Source organism: Alosa sapidissima, chromosome 23 (assembly GCF_018492685.1).
Source record: "Alosa sapidissima isolate fAloSap1 chromosome 23, fAloSap1.pri, whole genome shotgun sequence".
Taxonomy (NCBI): Eukaryota; Metazoa; Chordata; class Actinopteri; order Clupeiformes; family Clupeidae; genus Alosa; species Alosa sapidissima.
The window spans coordinates 4,635,084-4,653,666 of record NC_055979.1 but is presented as its reverse complement, the minus strand read 5'-3'; the positions used below and the strand labels follow the sequence as shown (position 1 = coordinate 4,653,666).

Sequence of the window (18,583 nt, the reverse complement as noted above, 5' to 3'; positions counted from 1 at the left end):
TGTGCCTTGGACATGCGCAAGCACAGGTTGCATTTGCTGCTTCATCTAGTGGTTCAGTTTAGTGAATAAAACAATGTAATGAATAAAATATTTGTTTCAGTGCATATATTTTTGCAAATGACTAAGCCTATCAGTATCCAACCATCATGATTCTGACATCATCTGTTCATTAACCTTATTAGAAATTAAATAGTCCTTCATCAAACTGTAAATTTGCAGCATTGCATAGCTCTAGCATTGCACAGCCCTATAGTGAATCAGGAAGGAGACAGGTGGACAGTAACATATAGTGGAAAGTGGACATTTTACAGAGGTGTTCAGGGAGAAAATACTGGTTTTCTCGTTACTGGTTTAATTTCACAAACTTTAGGAATAGATTTATCCGACACATCGATATAGAACCTGTCTAAGTTAAATGATCAAACCTGCACCTTTGACCATAGGATAAAAAAAGAAATACAACTTGGAGTTTGGAAATTGGTAGGGCTACTTGAGGCAGCATCCTTGGTCTTGGCTATCACTATTTTAACAATGCTGTCATTTGTGATATATATACAGTAATAAGCGTAGTAGCCCTTTGTCCATGTCTGGTTGGTACAACTGGGTGAATATATTCCTTATATGTTCATAGTTATCACAAGATCACAACAGAAGAGTGTATTCTCTCACAACTCACTCGCATGGCAGCAGCTAGTTGCTAAATCCTACATTAGTTACATTTTACTTCCACTTGGTTATTTCTAGCACAGAGGGATAATCTCAGGAAACTGGTGAAAACTTTACAGGCCTCCAATGGCAGGTTCCTCCTATGTCAAGAATGATCAAAGGAATGGTCACTTGACTTTGTCACTACAAAATACTGCCCCCTGTTGGACAATTTTTTAGCAAGATTGGCAATAGTTATGGCAGGTTATGTTTATACAGGGTAGAAAGTAGTTTTAAATTCTTGCCGGTACTACCAACCTTCATCACTTCATATTGTTCACCTCTCCCTATATATCAGCACAGGGCTGCTAACTTTTTAATTCAGTAGAGTGAGATTTGTTACAGATGAAAGTGTGCAGAGAGAGAGAGAGAGAGTGTGTGTGAGGAGAGAGAGAGAGAGAGACAGACAGACAGAGAGACTGACAAGAGGATTTGAGGTTGGTTTAATTGGCCATTTTAATCTGTTGTCTCTAATCTTTTCTGAAATACAATGAGAAAAGAGATGACATAACAAGAAGATGATATGAAAAGATGCATGACTTAGAAAAGCTGTTTGGAGCCGTTTAAAGTGCATGTGTAGGCTGTGTTGCTCTCTATGCCTCAGAGATTGGGTAATAGTTGAGGTCCAGGTTGTGGTTGGGTTTACAGTTTTTGTGGCTCCAGGATATAGTTGATGTGTCATACAGAGAGTTAATTGTCTCCCTGTAGCTACGACCTCTTTGTTGTCTGTTGTTCACTCTAGAATACACCTGTAGGAACAGAAAATAATAATAATAAACTGTCAACTGGCAAACAACATCAAAAAATAAATGTATTACACCCCAACATATTATGAAATCCCACAAACCTATGCCTAAACCATAATGGACCCATATAAAAACAATTACACAGGAACACTGACATGAATGTAAATGTGGCTAGCCACACATGTAGACATACATTATCAAAAAAGTTGGAGTACTTAAACCCACTATGAGTGAATAAAGAGTCCACTATAGAGTAGCCACTCTCTATCCCTCTCCGTCCCTCCCCACCTCACTTCATTCCTCCTCTCCATCCCTCCCCACCTCACCTCATTCCCTCTCTCCATCCCTCCCCACCTCACCTCACTCATCACCCTTTCCTTCTTTCTATAAACTAGGTCCTGCCTATAGCATATTGTTGCCCATACTCCTGTCATGTGTTGATGCAAACTACCCTGAAATGTTGATCATTTTATTGGTAGGTCTACTATGACAACATAAATATGATAATGGAATAAAGGGTATTGATGGTTTAATGTTAGACTGTGTTAAGATAATAATATAAATAAACATGAATTCCAGTTGAAGTAAAATACCAATTGGAGTGATATTTCTTCTTGTGGTGTTGCTGGTGCAGTCCTGCAAATAGGAAATGTACACAATTATAATCAAACCCATTTGTCTTCAATAAATAATGCACTTGCCCTTTCATGAAGCGTTTTGATGGAAAGGGAAAATGGTGTCAAATCACCTGTTTTCAATGAGTAAGCAGATTTGAAAGACGAGAGAGTATATCAGAGAAATGGTGATGACCACAGCAATGGCAGCTAGGATGACCTCCCTTGGTCGGATCCCAACAGCTGTCATGAAATCAAGTGGAGAAACAGAGAAAGAAAAAAGAAAGTCACTGAATGAGAGACTGATCATTCTGAGCAGAGTAGCTGCATGAGGGGTTTGTTGGTTTAAATGGAAAAATAAATGGTTTGAGTCTAATATTGGCCTCGTTTTAACTGAGTGAGCCAGTTTGTCTCAGTTGAGTCTGGTATTCCCTATTCAAATGAAGGAAAGGATCGAGTCAGTTGGGCTCAGTTGAGTCTGGTATTCTATTTTCAAATGAAGGAGAGGAGTCAGTTGGGCTCAGGTGAGTCTGGTATTCCATTTTCAAATGAAGGAGAGGAGTCAGTTGGGCTCAGGTGAGTCTGGTATTCCCTTTTCAAATGAAGGAGAGGAGTCAGTTGGGATCAGGTGAGTCTGGTATTCCCTTTTCAAATGAAGGAGAGGAGTCCCTCAGGTGAGTCTGGTATTCCCTTTTCAAATGAAGGAGAGGAGTCAGTTGGGCTCGGGTTTCTACTAGCGTGTGACATCATTGCCACATATGGCAAAGGGTTTGTGTTTTATTTGGATCATAAATGGCCACAGCATCGATGAGGATTGACCAAAGAATTTGTTGGCATTTGTCAGTGCCCGCATCAAGGGTTTGCGGTTTGCCTGGTTATGTTGCTGATCGGATCATAAACGGCCACAGCAATGAAGAGGAAAATTTGGGTTGCCATTACATTATGCATACATTTCAAAACTGGATTCCTCGAGAGCACCTTCAGTACAGATGAACACATGTGCCAAAATCATGAAAAAATAGGATATACCTCTAATTTCAAGAAGAGTACTCGTATATGCAAATCAACTCAAATAAAATGTACTAAAATACAGTCTTCAGACCTGTTTTTTTTTTTTGTTTTGTTTTTTTTTTGCTTAAACTTGTTGACTTGGGGTGACTCTTTAATATTTAGGAGGGTGCCCAGTGATATCCCTTGGGCAATGTCCTATATCAGTGGTCCCCAAACTACGGCCCGCCAACATGTCCGTGGTATATAGCATCTGGCCCGCACGGGAGTAGCCTACGACATCGTCAAACTATAACCGGCGTAATTTCCCCATTTATTCTCTATGGCGAGTCTTAACAGTACACATGTAATACTCGTTTTGTCCACTGGTGGTTGTTTTGGCGCTGTTTCGCGTTTGCCATCGAAAACGGAATGAAATGTAGGCCTACCTGCAAACAATGTAAGAGGCCTATGCTGACTGCATCAGTGCTCAAAGTATTTCTAAACGTTTATCAATTATTTGTTAATAACTAACTAACTTATATTCAAGTCATATTTCTGGGACTTTCTGGGATAATTATTTCTATTTTTTATTCACATGTTCAAATGTTCATACAGAGTTCAAAGTTCTCATCAGGTGAGTGAAAGTTAGAATGGTGGTCATTTCAGTTGTGTTTGCCAGCACTTCATAAAACTCTCATAGTTTGATAACTTTAAATTATTTGTAGGATATTGCTTGTTCACAACTTGAGCTATGTATGCAAAGAAACAGAGTCTTTTTATTAGTATTATTTCATTTGAGCTACATTTTACACTGATATGGCATGGTGGCAACATAAACACAGCTAGCAATGGTATTAAATTGCAGGGATGATTAAATGTAATGGAATATTCAACTAAGGTAGACTGCTGTTGTTCACAGTATTAAGCTATTTATGGTTGATATACTCCGAGTCTCTGGCCCTCTCTTAGAGCCAGGCATAGTGAGCTGGCCCTCGGAAGAAAAAGTTTGGGGACCACTGTCCTATATTAACCATTAAAGCCCTATTCAACACATTTGACAAGAAAGGCTCAATATCGAGAATTGCCCAAGGGATATCACTAAAACTTTAACCAACAAAACCAGATTCATCTACATTTTGGCATTTGGCTGTCGGACTAATACACTTGTTATCGATCAAAAATAGACCCTTGGTTGTTTTTAGACCAGGGTGTTCCTATAACGTTTTTACTGACTAAATTCAGGCGAAACATAAATATACAGGAATGACTATTGTGGCTATTGTGACATTTACAAAAATTTACATTGTTATCAAGAGAAACTAGACCAACTTTACAGCAAATTGAACAGCCTTTTTGGAGGGCAGCTCAGTGAAGGAAGAGCTGCCCTTTCTAGCCTACTGCCCGTCTAAAAACATCCCATTGGCCTATTTAGTGACAGACAATCACCATGGAGCTAGGAAGGTCATGACATCACCCCACAGCACCTTGAATAGCACACCTCAACCACCAGAAACCATTTTACTGGTATTTCCACCCACACGCACACAGGAAACGCAATGAACCACATCACCTTAACCTTCCACCTAACTTGTGGCCAGTGCACATTTCATACTTTAGAGTATTTTATTTTGCCATATGTGTATGTCTTGTATGTCATGTGTCAGACCAGGTCATGTGAAGGACCAGCATTATACCTCACACTGGTATAGCAGTGTCCAGCATAATTATGGTGTACATGTGTCTTGTGTTAAGAGACCTCTTGTTCTCCTCAAACCCCTGGGTTCACTCACCTCCACTCTGTGTCACTGTTGTGGTCAGGACTGTTGTGTTCCCATCTGGAAGTTGGCTCCTGGGTGTGAGGTCAGATACCCATTATCCAGACAATTCTTATCACCTCTATTCCTCTATATGGGACACCTGGAACTTCTTAGGCTAGGAATATACCTGCTGGTCACGCGCATTGATGCGAGGTAACATGATGCGTGCACTAGATGCAAAGACATGCAGTATCATTTGTTTTTACCATGTTTAATGATGTGTTGGTCTAACAGCAAGTATAACTGAGCCCTATATCTCAGCCCTGATTGTCAAATATATGCTTTCATTTTAATGTAGGGTAAGCAATGCTTGATTTATGTTTGTTCATGTTTATGTTAATGTTTCATAGCAGATGAGAGAGAGGGGAAAAAAGTCCGCAACACCAGTATATGCTCCCCTCTCTCTCATCGTAAGTGTTTTGTCCAGCACCCAGGATTAGATTGGGATGTGCGTGCGTTTTTTCCTCTTTATACTGTTTCATAGCAGATGCCTTTGTCACAACAGAGAGGTGTACCCTACCTTTAAGATGTTGCCTTTATTTTATACTTTACAATAACATTCAAGAAGTCAGAGATTGTTAGATCTGAGCAGCAACCTTCTTCAATAAACATGAACATGTTAGATAAACATAAGACGAAAACTATACAGTGTAAAACCCTTTTTTTTGCAGGTCAATGGCAGCACATCAACATTAGAAGATTAAGGCTGAGGAGATGAATAGATCAGATAAAACTTACATTTTAACTTCTCCTCTCCAGACAGCACGCTGGCCTGAGACCCTTACCAGTGTGTTTGCTTACTCACTTCACTGTGAGCATGTGTGTGTGTGCGCACACCAATGTGTGAAAGAGGAAGTGTGTATTCACACCCTCAGTTCCTGCATGCTATAAGCACACACACAAGTTCGGGGACAGTGTTTGTTATGATTCTTGAGGTTAGCACGTTTAGTATACTGTTCCTGGGATCATGTACTGTACTGCTAAACACAGCACACTGGTAGTTCATCACCAAAATCAAAAGATGCATTACTACCCTAAGACGCATGCATATATGGACACACACACAGACATACACAAACACGCACACATGCACACGTGCGTCCACACACACACACACACACACACACACACACACTTACACACACACTGGCAGACAGCAGAGGTAGACAGATCAGCAGTAGATCAGCAGAGGTAGACAGACCTGCTTCAGAGTGAAACATTCCTGCCATGTCCTTCTGGCTGTACACTTGACACAGGTTTACATCACTAATTAGCTGATCTACATGGCTGAAGAGTTGTGCTTATTAGGATCAGCTGGTAAAGAGAATGGTTGGAACAAATATGTGGTCAAGCATTTACTTTCTGAAGTCAAAATATCCCCCTGTGGTCATCAGTTCATCAAAATAACACGCTTACCGGTATGTTACCACTTGTGTTATCAAAAGTACCCACCACCACCATAGCTGCAGTGTCAGAGTAGGTGCAGCAGAGGGCAGTGAAGCAGCCATCACTGTTAGCTAGAAGGGGAGATAGTGGAAAGTTTCTTTGCCAGTGCTATTGGCACCCGGCTTTAAGTTGCCTGATATGGTGTAAGTGGACACCCTGTCTCACCTTGATGTGGTACAGATTGGGGCCCTCCTTCATCTGCTTTAAATGAAGGAGCAGAAAGTGTGTGGGAGAGAAGTGGAAACACTACCTACATTTCAACCTGTGGAAGTTTCATTAAGTGTGTTCAATTGTGTGTGTGTGTGTGTGTGTGTGTGTGTGTGTGTGTGTGTGTGTGTGTATTTGAAGGAAAAAATAGAAAGAGACGGACAAGAGAGACACTAACACTGACATATTGACCACACCGGACCTTTTATTGGCTTCATTCACAGTTTGCAAAAAGGTGATACTCGTATGCAACTAGGAGCAAAATGGACTACAAGTTAGTACAAAGGTTTGCTTGATTCTTTTTTTTCTTCTAAGAAAGAGAAAATTATTTCTGATAATAAAAATGAAGAAAAGAATTTCTTAAAAACATGACATCCACATGGACCTGCTGTGGAGAGGGTGTGAGGGTTTGGACTGAGGTGGGCAGGTGAGATGGGGGGGTTGAATGCCTTTCTTCTAGTTTCATAATGGAACTTGAAACTTTAATTTCTCTGAAGTTGGCATTTGGAACCGGGCTAAGGTAGTGGCCCACCTTTGCACAGAGGTTTCTTGTTCCTTAACAACAGTATGCTAGGCTGCCTTTTGAATTTTCACCTCTGACCCGCTTGCCTGTTTCTGTCTCGACCTCAGCTAGGAGTCTAGGCTCACTGCTGCACTGAAGAAAACCTGCAGCAGGAAGAGGCCAAACTAATGTGTCAGCATGTGTTATACACAAGTGATCGTGTATGCGTGTGTTGTGTGTGTGTGTGTGTGTGTGTGTGTGTGTGTGTGTGTGTGTGTGTGTGTGTGCCTGTACTCTTGCAGACAATTAGAAAAGGAGTCATGAGTTAACGGCTGCTTCTGCTGCTGCTGGACGAAGAGTGGATGTGCCTATGGAGAAACTGAGGCAAGACATCACCATAACGAATCGTGTGGCCAGGAACGTCTCAGCAGGCATACAGAGAGCTGACTGGTGAGTCTGTGTCGGCAAACACTCATCCACTTTGTGCTCACCATGTCAGTACAACTCGTGACACTTGAATGCTTCCGAAATAAAGAGTGCTTAAGGCACAGAGTACAAATCAAAAGGCCACATAAACCATTTTGAGGCCAGTGTGTGTGTGCGTGTGTGTGTGTGTGTGTGTGTGTGTGTGTGTGTGTGTTGTGTGTGTGTGTGTGTGTGTGTGTGTGTGTGTGCATGTGTGTGTGTGTGTGTGTGTGTGTGTGTGTGTGTGTGTGTGTGTGTGTGTGTTTGTATGTGCTTGTGTATTTGTTGCTTGTATGCATGTATGGGCATCTGAAAATCGCCTGGATTATAATCTTCTAGGGAGAAACAGATGGTCAATCACTTCCCCCTCCCACCTTACAGCAGAATTGTGTCCAGACAACATCACAGTCCAGAAAAACTAACATGAAATCAATAACAAGGAACTCAAAGAGAATTATTCCTGAAAAAGAAAAAAAACAACACAGAGACCACTGTGAGGAACAAGAGGGGCTGGCCCAGTCACACAACAATGGAGTTCTCATGTTAATCAACATTTCACATTCAACAGTGGCATTTGCACAGATCATCCAAGGAGAACTGACATACCACCTGTTTGTGTCTGTGTTTGCGTTTTAAAGATCTATCTGCTGGCTGTTTGTAGTTAATGGCACTTTGGGGCTGAAGAACTGAAATCTGGGACCCGAAATCTGAAAAGTCAGGGAAATAATTCCAGCACTTGTTTGTTAATATAAAGTTAAATAATAATAATAAAAATTAAACAGACACAAATGACAGCAAAACTCCTTTTAAACATGGGTTAGATCAAAAGGGCACTTGGGGGTAAAAATTTGCCATGAAAAGACGGAGATACAACAAAAAATGAGAATCATTTTGCAGCAAATCCTGCAAAGCAAAAAAAAAAAAAGATCGGAACTAAACATTCTTTTTTTTCCATCCTCTACTATGTACTATGTTTACTTGGACATCATGAACACACAACAGTAATATATTTAAATACATCTGGCAGTCTCAGTTGGTAAATTCTATCAATTCGGATCGCCTACATTTCTGCTTGTTGTGTATTTACATTTTTCTGTCTGAAATCGCAAATGGAGCTCCAGCTGGCCAGTGGAGCGCACAGTGGTGCAGGCTGGTGGAAGTCGGGTCTGATGTGTTGTTTTCTTTAGCGCTCGGCAAGGACGCCTAGTTCAGTCATGGCTGTTATTTTATTGTCTCTAGTTCAACAATACTTTGTGCTGATCGGGCGTGATCTTTATCATCAGCATGGCTGCCTGCACAGGGGAAGAGGAGAGCTCGGCCTGTGCGCACGGCTATGGCTAACAAACTTAGCGACAAAAAATACTCTCAAGGGTCTTAGCCTTTTAAAATTGTCTCATGATTCTCATGCTTGTGACTGAAAAGCAAACAACATAGAATGATATAATATTTCGACCTGACATTAAAGCAGTGGTCATCTTATATATATTAATATATTTATATATTTATATATATACTATCTGCCATGAGTAACTGTGCAATGAGTCCATTAATAGTTGTCTCACCTCACACATACAGAGTAGAAATGCTTAAAGCCACAACACACACTCTACCACATGTTCTATCTCCATAGAGATTGTGAAGCATGTGTGTGCATGAGTGTGTGTAGGTGTGTGTGTGGGTGTATGTGTGCGAGAGTGTGTGTGTGCAAGTGTGTGTGTGTGTGTGTGTGTGTGTGTGTGTGTGTGTGTGTCTGTGTGTGTATGTGTGTGTGTGTGTGTGTGTGTGTGTGTGTGAGTGTGTGTGCTTCAGTGTTTGAGGTGATGTGATGTTGCCCTGACAGCGATGCAGAAAGAACCTGCATCAATAAAAACATCCCGTACAACATCCGGCTTCATGGCTAACCCAGAAGAATGTAAACATCAGAAGTGGCGGAATTTTTTTCTCCTTTTTTATCTCATGCTATCCTTAAAACCCTTGATAGAAAATGTGACTTTTAAAAACAGCATTTTATCCCCCTTGAATCGTAACTCCTGCCTTCCTTTCTTTCTCTCTTGCTTGCTCGCTCTCTGTCAGGTGGAAGCTTACTAAAAGAGCCTCTCTCTGGCTTTAGTTAGTTTAGCTTTTTTGTCGGTTTAATAAAAACAGTAAAAAAAAATACTGCTGTATAAAAATGAACTCAAGTTTTTTTCCTCGCAAAATTGCACAGCATTTTTTTGTTCTTCCTTAAACCTGTTTTTTTTTCCTTTAGTATCCTTTTTTCCTCCCAATAACAAGCTGGTATTTAAATGTCATCACAGAAGAGTTGGGGGGGGGGGGTGAGGGGGCTCCGACTCTGCAGCAACAGGCTCTGGGGTGCAGGGTAGCGTCGAGCTGGGGGAAGGGAGGGAGGAGGGGGGTTGTCGTTTGGTTGTTGATGGGAAGGGGGGATGCTGTGTTGGTAGGGGGGAGGGGGATGGCGCTCAGGAGCGCGTCTCTGCACTGCGGAGCGGGGGGGGGGGGGTTGGATTGACTCATACGGTCAGGTCGTCGGAGCGCGCGCGACTGCTCGCCCGGCTCAGGCTACTCAGGGGTCGCGTGTCCTCTATCGTATCCGTGGCCTCAGCCTCTAGCGGCGACTCCAGGTCCTCGTCGTCCTGACTTGAGACGGCACCCATCGCAATCGCTGCTGCTCCCGTGGTGGCCGCATATGAGGGCAACGTCTCGTCGTACACCTTGGACTCGTCCTCCGGCGGGGCGGACGCCTGCTCGCCCTTCTCACCGCACGCCTGGTAGGGCAGGCGCCCGGCCTCCATGCCCACTTCCGTCAGTGGCAGGAAGTGGGCGGTGGCCTTGTCCTCCTCCAGCAGCTTGTAGCCCTTGGCCTTCTGCAGCGAGGACACGCCCACGGGCAGGCCCTTCTCGGGCGAGCCGCGGCCCTCGCCCTGCACCTGCGGAGGCTTCCGGAACACAAAGTGGATCTTCTTCAGGCCCAGGTGGCTGATCTCCACAAAGTTGAGGAAGAGCGAGACGCACGCCACAGCCAGCATGAAGATGATGAAGACCGTCTTCTCGGTGGGACGTGACACGAAGCAGTCCACCGTGTTGGGGCAGGGCCAGCGGCTGCACTTGTACAACGGAAGGATCCGGAAGCCGTACAGGAAGTACTGGCCCACCACGAAGCCCACCTCGAAGAGCGTCTTGAAGATGATGTGGCAGATGTAGGTCCGCAGCAGCGTGCCCTCCAGCCGGAACTTCTTGCTGCCCTTGGTGCTCGTCTCCTTGGTGGTGCGCACGCTGCCCTGGTCGGGCGCTAGCGGCAGGCGCTCCTCGTTGGCCTCCTGCTGGCGGCTGAGCTCGGCCTCCTCGCGCTCCTTTCGCTTCTCCTCCATGTGCACGTGGTGCACAGCATGGCCCACGTACACCAGCGACGGCGTCGACACGAAGATGATCTGCAGCACCCACAGGCGGATGTGTGAGATGGGGAAGGCCTCGTCGTAGCAGACGTTCTCGCAACCGGGCTGCTGCGTGTTGCACACGTAATCCGACTGCTCGTCGCCCCACACGAACTCCGCCGCCGTACCCAGGATCAGGATGCGGAAGATGAAGAGCACGGTGAGCCACACCCGGCCGATGACCGTTGAGTGCTCGTTAACTTCCTCTAAAATGTTACCCAAGAAGCTCCAGTCCCCCATAATGGCTCAGCACTGTGACAGAGGAGAGCAGAATGTTAGAGGTGCGGCACAACAACGCGTGTTAGCAAATGGCAACAGCAGCACAGTACAAGAGCAGAGAGCTGAATTTTGAGACAGATCGTCATTACCGTGTAACAGCAAAATGCAAGAAATGGCACAAGACCTCTGATTCCATCAAAACAACCAAATTACTGAATTACTGATCAACATCTCCAGCTATTTTCCTGAAGGCAATGAGGCAGTGTGTCGACTAAAAAAATACATCAAATGTTTAACAGTTTAATGCAAAGAAGATAAATTCTTAAATTAAACGTCTATTCTTGGTTGTTATTACACAGGAATAAAGGTTTGAAAAACTCGATAACATGAGAGAATAGAGAGAAAGCATGGTTGTATGCCTCTCCCTACACTCAAGCGACAATGGAAAAGCATCCATCAGGAAAAACTCGAAAACAAAACCGAATAAAAAGAAATCGACAAAAAGCAACAACCTGCAAAAAAACACGTTAACGTACAACTCCCCTTGTTCACTCTCTCCCTCTTGATTGAAAAATCAACCTGAAAAAGTGTTTTTTATCTCTTTGTATAAAAGTCAAATGAAATGGGCAACTTGCCACAGCAGAAAGGTCCAGCGCAGTAATTGCGTGTGTGTTCTCGCCTCCTGGCACCAGCGGTGTGAGGTGAACTTTTTCCCTGCGGGCTCCTAACCTAAGGCCCAGCCCAACTTGTCGCACCAGTGAGCAGCGGTGAGTGGATCAGCTCTGATGGTTGGTTTTTAGTTTGCTGCAATATTTAAGCTGGGAGCCAGACAGCCTTTATTCTGCCAGCAACGAGCGGTGACGCGGGAGACAATAGGCGTCCGTGCGCACACAGACACACTAGCGGCAGCAACGGCAGCCGCAGCAGCGTTGGTGATAGCGCCATTGGAATACACCAAACCAATTCCAATGCTGCTAGTATGCTAGCAAGGCTTTCAAACCAAATCAACCCCAATGCTACAGGTATGCTAGCAACACATTCAAACCAAACCAACCCAATGCTGCAGGCAGGGCCCTCAAATGTTGAGCTGAGCTTGGAGTGATATTTTCCGACAACGGGCAATAATGTGCATGCTAGCTTATATTTGGTGTGGGGCCTTAATAGGTCAATAGACATTAGACAATTTTATTGTCAAAATTGGTTATTAGATGCCATGTCTGCCATTTACCTGATACCATACATACTTCAGGATTATCAGGACTTGCTATCTAGCTTACAGCTTCCCTGTCCCTTACTTCCCAGGCCCAGTTCTATCTTTTTCTGTCAGTTATCATGGTCAATGTTTGAGACTTCAGAGCCCTGGCCACAGGTATGCTAGCAACACATCCAAACCAAACTAACCCAATGCTACAGATATGCTAGCAACACTTTCAAACCAAACTAACCCAATGCTACAGATATGCTAGCAACACTTTTAAACCAAACAAACCCCAGTGCTACGAGTATGGCACTCATGCTTACAAAGTTTATCAGCAAGGCCCAGAATTAGTGATGATAACACAAGGAAATTCAGAGCACCCAGTCAAATGTGATAATGCTAGCACAGGTAGAATCTGAAACTCAATCATAGTTTAACACTGAGGCACACTCTGGTCTGAACTCATAGACAAATACACATTAACACATATATCTAACCTAAACCCATATGCATTCATACACAGATACACTGCAGGTGAGACTGAGTATACATGTATATGCCAAATATAACAAATATATTACAAATATAAAATCTAACACAAAAGCCAAGCCTGTGGGCCCACATTCCTTCATGAGGTGGATATTAAATGCAAACTCTGTCCTGTGCAGCACAGTAAGGTTTTCCTGGTTGGGGACGGGGGTGGTGGGGGGCATCACAATGCAGGCCCATGAATGGCTCAACACGCCGGAACAACAACAACCATAAGCCCCACTGCTATTTGAAAAGACAGAGCACCACATCTCAACACTGTCCATACTGTAACATGCCTCATCATGTGGTGCTCGCCAGTCACAGGGTGTGGTGGTGGGAGCGTCTGTGGAAAAGGAGCAAGGGGCTAACAAGACCAAATAAATATGCTCTGTGTAGATCAGAGATCAAAACTGAGTCAAAGTGGTAAAAGTGTATTTTCTAGATGACTACATGCAACCAGAAAGTAAATTAGAATATACCAGAATACTGGATGAAATGGGGATCAGTATCATAGTTCTGCCATCAGCAAATCCTGAGAGAAATAGAATAATTTGGATTGGTGACGATACACACTTTCAGGGAAATAAACAATTATGAGGACAACAGATTCCTCCAAAATATGATTCTGTTCAGTGGCTGCCTAACACAGATGGCATTTCCGTGGTAGCCACCATGGTGAGGTCCTTTATTCTTGCCTGTTCCCCTTGAGACTAAACTGTTGTGCCATTCTGTGAGGGTGGTGTTTACGTTCCCACTCCCTATCTCCACACAGTCCCATGACTGTTATTCAAACACAGAGAGTTTATCAAGATCCCATGAACCCAGGGTCACATTTTTCCATCAGATAAATATATCCTCATATACATATACATACACATACAAATGCATACACGCACACACGTACACACACACACACACACATACACACACACACGCACACACACACACACACACACACACACACACACACACTCACACAAATAGCCATCTAAGCCAACCAAGGGCAACAGTAGCACATTTCTCTGTGACACTTCTGAGAAACTGAACATGGCTAAGACATTTGAGAGAAGAGATAGATAGATAGATAGATAGATAGATAGATAGATAGATAGATAGATAAATAGATAGATAGATAGATAGATAGAATATAGAATAGAAATAGATAGATAGGCGGACACATCATAATTATTTAATGAGTGATAGTATACTTTAGTGATCATCAGCAAATAAGGACACATCCACCCACTTTAGCCATCAGCTGATGCAGTGGTAGGTCATGGCCGGAACACGGTCTGATCCAATCAGAGAAAGCAGAGTGAAATGATATCATTAAACTCTGCTTCATAATTGGCTGTTAGGAAACAATGAGTAGGGGTGGGTGGGGCTTCAAAGGAATTTCACAAATGGGGGAAGGCAGACAAACATAGTCAGAATTTCAACACTGACTTCAGCGTCACTCACGAATACACATCAAATAATTTACAAATATACATTATCTAATTGTGTTGTGTTGTATATGTGTGCATTTGTATCAATTTGAGTATGTGTGTCAGAGTCAGTATTTACCACATCTACAGCCTTACACTGAGTGTGGTCAAACACTCAAAGATCTCATGCCACCAAAAGCTACACTTAAGGTATGAGATGTGAAGTCTAGTCAGTGCACTGATTAGACAAGGCCTTTGTGTTTGTGTCTGTGTGTGTTTGTGTTTGTGTTTTTGTGTGTGTGTGTGTGTGTGTGTGTGTGTGTGTGTGTGTGTGTGTGTGTGTGTGTGTGTGTGTGTGTGATGAGAGTGTTAGCAAGGAAGAGGTCAGTATGAGTGAGTAAAATGTGAATGTATGTGTGTGTGATTAGCATGCCAGCAAGGAGGGTATGTGTGTGTGTCTGTGAGAGAGAGAGAAAAAGAGAGAGAGAGAAAAAGAGAGAGAGAGAGAGAGGTCGGGGAGGGCAGAGCAGAGGGCAGTCCAGTGGAGGAGTAAGAGCTGCCCTTTCTACTGCCAGACTAAAAACATCTAATCAGCAGATTAGCGACACGCAATCACCATGGAGCTAGGGAGGTCATGACATCAGCCTACAGCACATTAAATATCACACCTCAACCACTAATCCCCATTTCACTGGTATTTCCATCCACACAAGAAACACAATCAGCTAAATTTCATAAATTTCCCTCAAGATAAATGTAGTATCTATCTATCTAGATATCTATCTGTCTATCTATCCATCTATCTATATATCTGTCTTTCTGTCTGTCTATCTGCCTGTCTGTCCATCTGTCTATCATCCAGTGAACCAGGGCGTGACCTAAAAAATCTACCTAACATGCCAGACATGGTTAGCTCATATGTCCTATGTATATATTTCTTTATTAGATATGTTGCCATGTCCTTCCCATATGTATGTATTGAGGGTGACTACATCTAGGTCAGGACATGTGAAGGGCCAGCCTAACTAACACAGGTGTTTCCATGACCAGCATTACCGTGCTCTACATGTCTGTGTGATAAGTGCGTTAAGTGTGTTAAGTAGTGCCTTTAAATTCAGTTGGGCACTTGCTTTAAAGGCACTACTTGTTGATACTGCGGCGCTGGTGGGCTAAGCCGTGGGCTGCAGAGGTGAATGGCGCAGGGATTTGCCACAAAGGCATGATGTCATGGTGGAGCGCGCTGTGGCTATTGAGCGCGCCCGCTGAGGCGTGAGGGCGCGGAGTAGCGGCTGGCCGGCGCAGATCAGCAGCGGCCCGCAAACAAAAGTATCTTCCCCCGATCTGCCTACACGCAGTCGCCCCCAACACCACACATTTCCTGCTCCTGACGCGCCTGTTTAGCTGACAGCCCAAAAACACACAGGGCAGCAGCAAGCATGGCCACAAACCTACACCATAGGGAAGACAGCACACAGCGTTACAGAGAGAAAGAGAGAGAGGGAAAGAGAGAGAGAGGGAGAGAGAGAGAGTAAGACTGAGGGAGAGAGGGAACGGGAAAGAGAGAAAAAAGGGGTGGAGAGAGGAACAGTTATAAAGTAATAAAGAGATGCAGAGACAGGGAGAACGAGACAAGCGGCCATGTAAAGTGTTAGCAGAGGATGGGCACTCTGATGGGAGACAGGAAACAGCAATATAGAGAGAAATAGACCAGATCAGTTATTCTAATGGGAGAGAGAAGTCTGACTAGATTACTCATTTTTGTAACCCATAAGACTGCAGCCCACAAGAGAAATATCAACTGCAGACCTCCTGCTAGACTATCCTGCTCTGTGATAACACCTGTCACAATGTCAGGTGACATTTTGTGTGAGATTTCCATTTCCCCTAGTTGTATCTGCCTGAACTTCCACACTTGGGATTTGGCTACACTTTTGACTCTGGCACGTGGTTATTATAGATCACTGACCATTTCAAGACCATTTCAAGTGTAGGTTTGTGCTTTCTCACCAACTCTCTAATTCCATTAAAGTTCATTTAATTTCTCTCTTAAATTCTTTGTGTAGCATGAACTATAAGAGAGATCATGTAGATATGATTGTAAGTAGATTTGTGCATGGAATTGTATTAAACTATTTACAATACATCAATTATGTCTGTTCCAGTTAAGGGCCCATTAATAGAAAATGAGTATTAATTTAAGGAGATGTTTTAGGAACATGGGCACACAAGAACACAGAACTATATTTCAAGCATGCATGCTTGTCTCGCGAGCCAAGGGGTTGGTGTAAAAGAATTCCTGTATGATACTGATGACAGTGGTGTCCCTCTGGGCTTCTCCTGGCCTAAGCCCATTAATCTCAATTCTAGCCGTGCTCTTTTGAAGCTCACAGGGTGGCTCCCTCTCCTCTCTGTGCTCCCTGCATGCCAGGGATGCCGGCTACAATAAGGAGGATTTAGCCGATTCACTCCACTTCCATCCCATGGAAGAGTGGGAGCACTGGACTAGCTGCCGGGAGCTGTAGTCGAGAGGACATTTTGTTCCCACCCCCAAATCACACATGACTTGCATGCGGTTACAATACAATTTGAAACAATAACAATGTTTCAAAGATACAGCATTAAGGGAAGTTTGAACTTCAAAGAACCGAGGGCATGTGTTGCTACTTTGTTCTGATCACAATGTCCTGGCATTTGTAAAGCAGACTTGGATGAATTGTTGAGACAATACTCTGGCCTAAAAGCTACTTCTGTATTTCTTCTTTCCTGCAGTACTTCCTGAACACATACATACTTGATAAGTGGATGTTGGACGTTTTAGAAGTAGGTTGTAACACCTTTGTACAATATAGTCATGACTTAGGACTTTAGTGAGGAACATCTGCATGTCTGGAAGTTCTTTCCATCCTGTTCCTTTAACACCACCAAGGCTCGAAGTGTCATGTCTCCTGTCAAAGAAGATTGCAGAGGCACTTCATGCTGTGTGGGAAAGCAGCCTCGCCCGGATGAGAAATGCCAGTCTCAGTCACCTGGCGCCAGGACAAGCAGCGTGGCACGTCTGGTCAATGCTTCTCATTCTCCTGCCTCATCCATGCGGGACAATGTTTGGCCTGCTCTTGTAGGGCAAGTTTTTGGCTCCAGGTTTTCTGCACAGGATTTCCTTTTCCCCACGGGCTTCGACGCAAAATGTGAGACCTGCCACTTTTTTCGCCACAACATAAATTCCCCCACTCCCACTACTTCCTCTGCTGTCTGTATTTACGTTCACTTCATAAATAATTTGTGATAATAATGTGGGACATTTCCTAGGACATTACATGGGTATCTAATTCTGTTCTAACTGTTTTGGTGATCCAGGTACCATCAAAATAACAGGACAGAACCACACAATCCGCTCAACTGGACAACAGTGTCAAGCAAGTGACTTGTAGTGACCTTCAGCCCCATCCTAGTACAGAGCATCCAGTCTTGTTATGACTACTCTTCAAGACGGGCACAGCCGGGAATTGAGTGGCATTAATGTCAACGGTTATTACTTAAGTATTATGTCTTGTTTATTTGTTTGTTTATCTGTATGTTTGTTTGTTGTGTGTTTATTCCAAACAACTAAAGAGACACCAACAGCTGGAGACAAATTCAATGTGTCTATATAATTGGCAAGAAAGCATACGGATTCTGATATAGACAGTGGTGCCCTGGTCATCTGCTATACAGGGTCAAATCGCAGTGGGCAACTGCATCTGGGTGTAAATCGGCTGGCCTGGTAAGTCCAGGGCCAAATGTCTTTCCAAGTATACCCATGGATATGCTAAATCTAAGCGTGTTTATATGGTTAATTTGTTGTGGTACTCTTCCTGTGCAATTAGATGGGTAAAGACACATAGGAGACTACTCTAAATCCTATGGGTAAAGACACATAGGAGACTACTCTAAATCCTATGGGTAAAGACACATAGGAGACTACTCTAAATTAGATGGGTAAAGACACATAGGAGACTACTCTAAATTAGATGGGTAAAGACACATAGGAGACTACTCTAAATTAGATGGGTAAAGACACATAGGAGACTACTCTAAATTAGATGAGAGACAACACAAACGAAGACGCCGTAGTCTCAGTTCTGTGGTCTGGGACTGACAAGATGGAGAGATTTTAAAATAACTGACCCAACGTCACAAAGGTCTCACTCTGGTACACACACATGCGCACACACACACACGCACACACACACACACACACACACATATCTGTAGGTGTTGTTACGGTTTGCACTGGCAGGCCCCTCTT

The 18,583-nt window shown here is 43.6% G+C and overlaps 1 protein-coding gene and 1 long non-coding RNA gene across 2 annotated transcripts in view; one reads left to right on the top strand and one right to left on the bottom strand.

Moving 5' to 3' along the window:
- Positions 1-10,584, top strand: part of LOC121698779 — a 20,315-nt gene extending 9,731 nt beyond the window's left edge. Inside the window, exons 3-4 of the long non-coding RNA XR_006026859.1 lie at positions 9,881-9,887; positions 10,512-10,584. This is a non-coding gene — a long non-coding RNA (uncharacterized LOC121698779). The remainder of the gene's footprint in view (positions 1-9,880; positions 9,888-10,511) is intronic.
- Positions 10,003-18,583, bottom strand: part of gja8b (gap junction protein alpha 8 paralog b) — a 9,057-nt gene continuing 476 nt past the window's right edge. Inside the window, exon 2 of the mRNA XM_042081149.1 lies at positions 10,003-11,175. Coding sequence (XP_041937083.1) covers positions 10,003-11,163 — 1,161 coding nt within the window. The 5' untranslated portion in view covers positions 11,164-11,175. The remainder of the gene's footprint in view (positions 11,176-18,583) is intronic.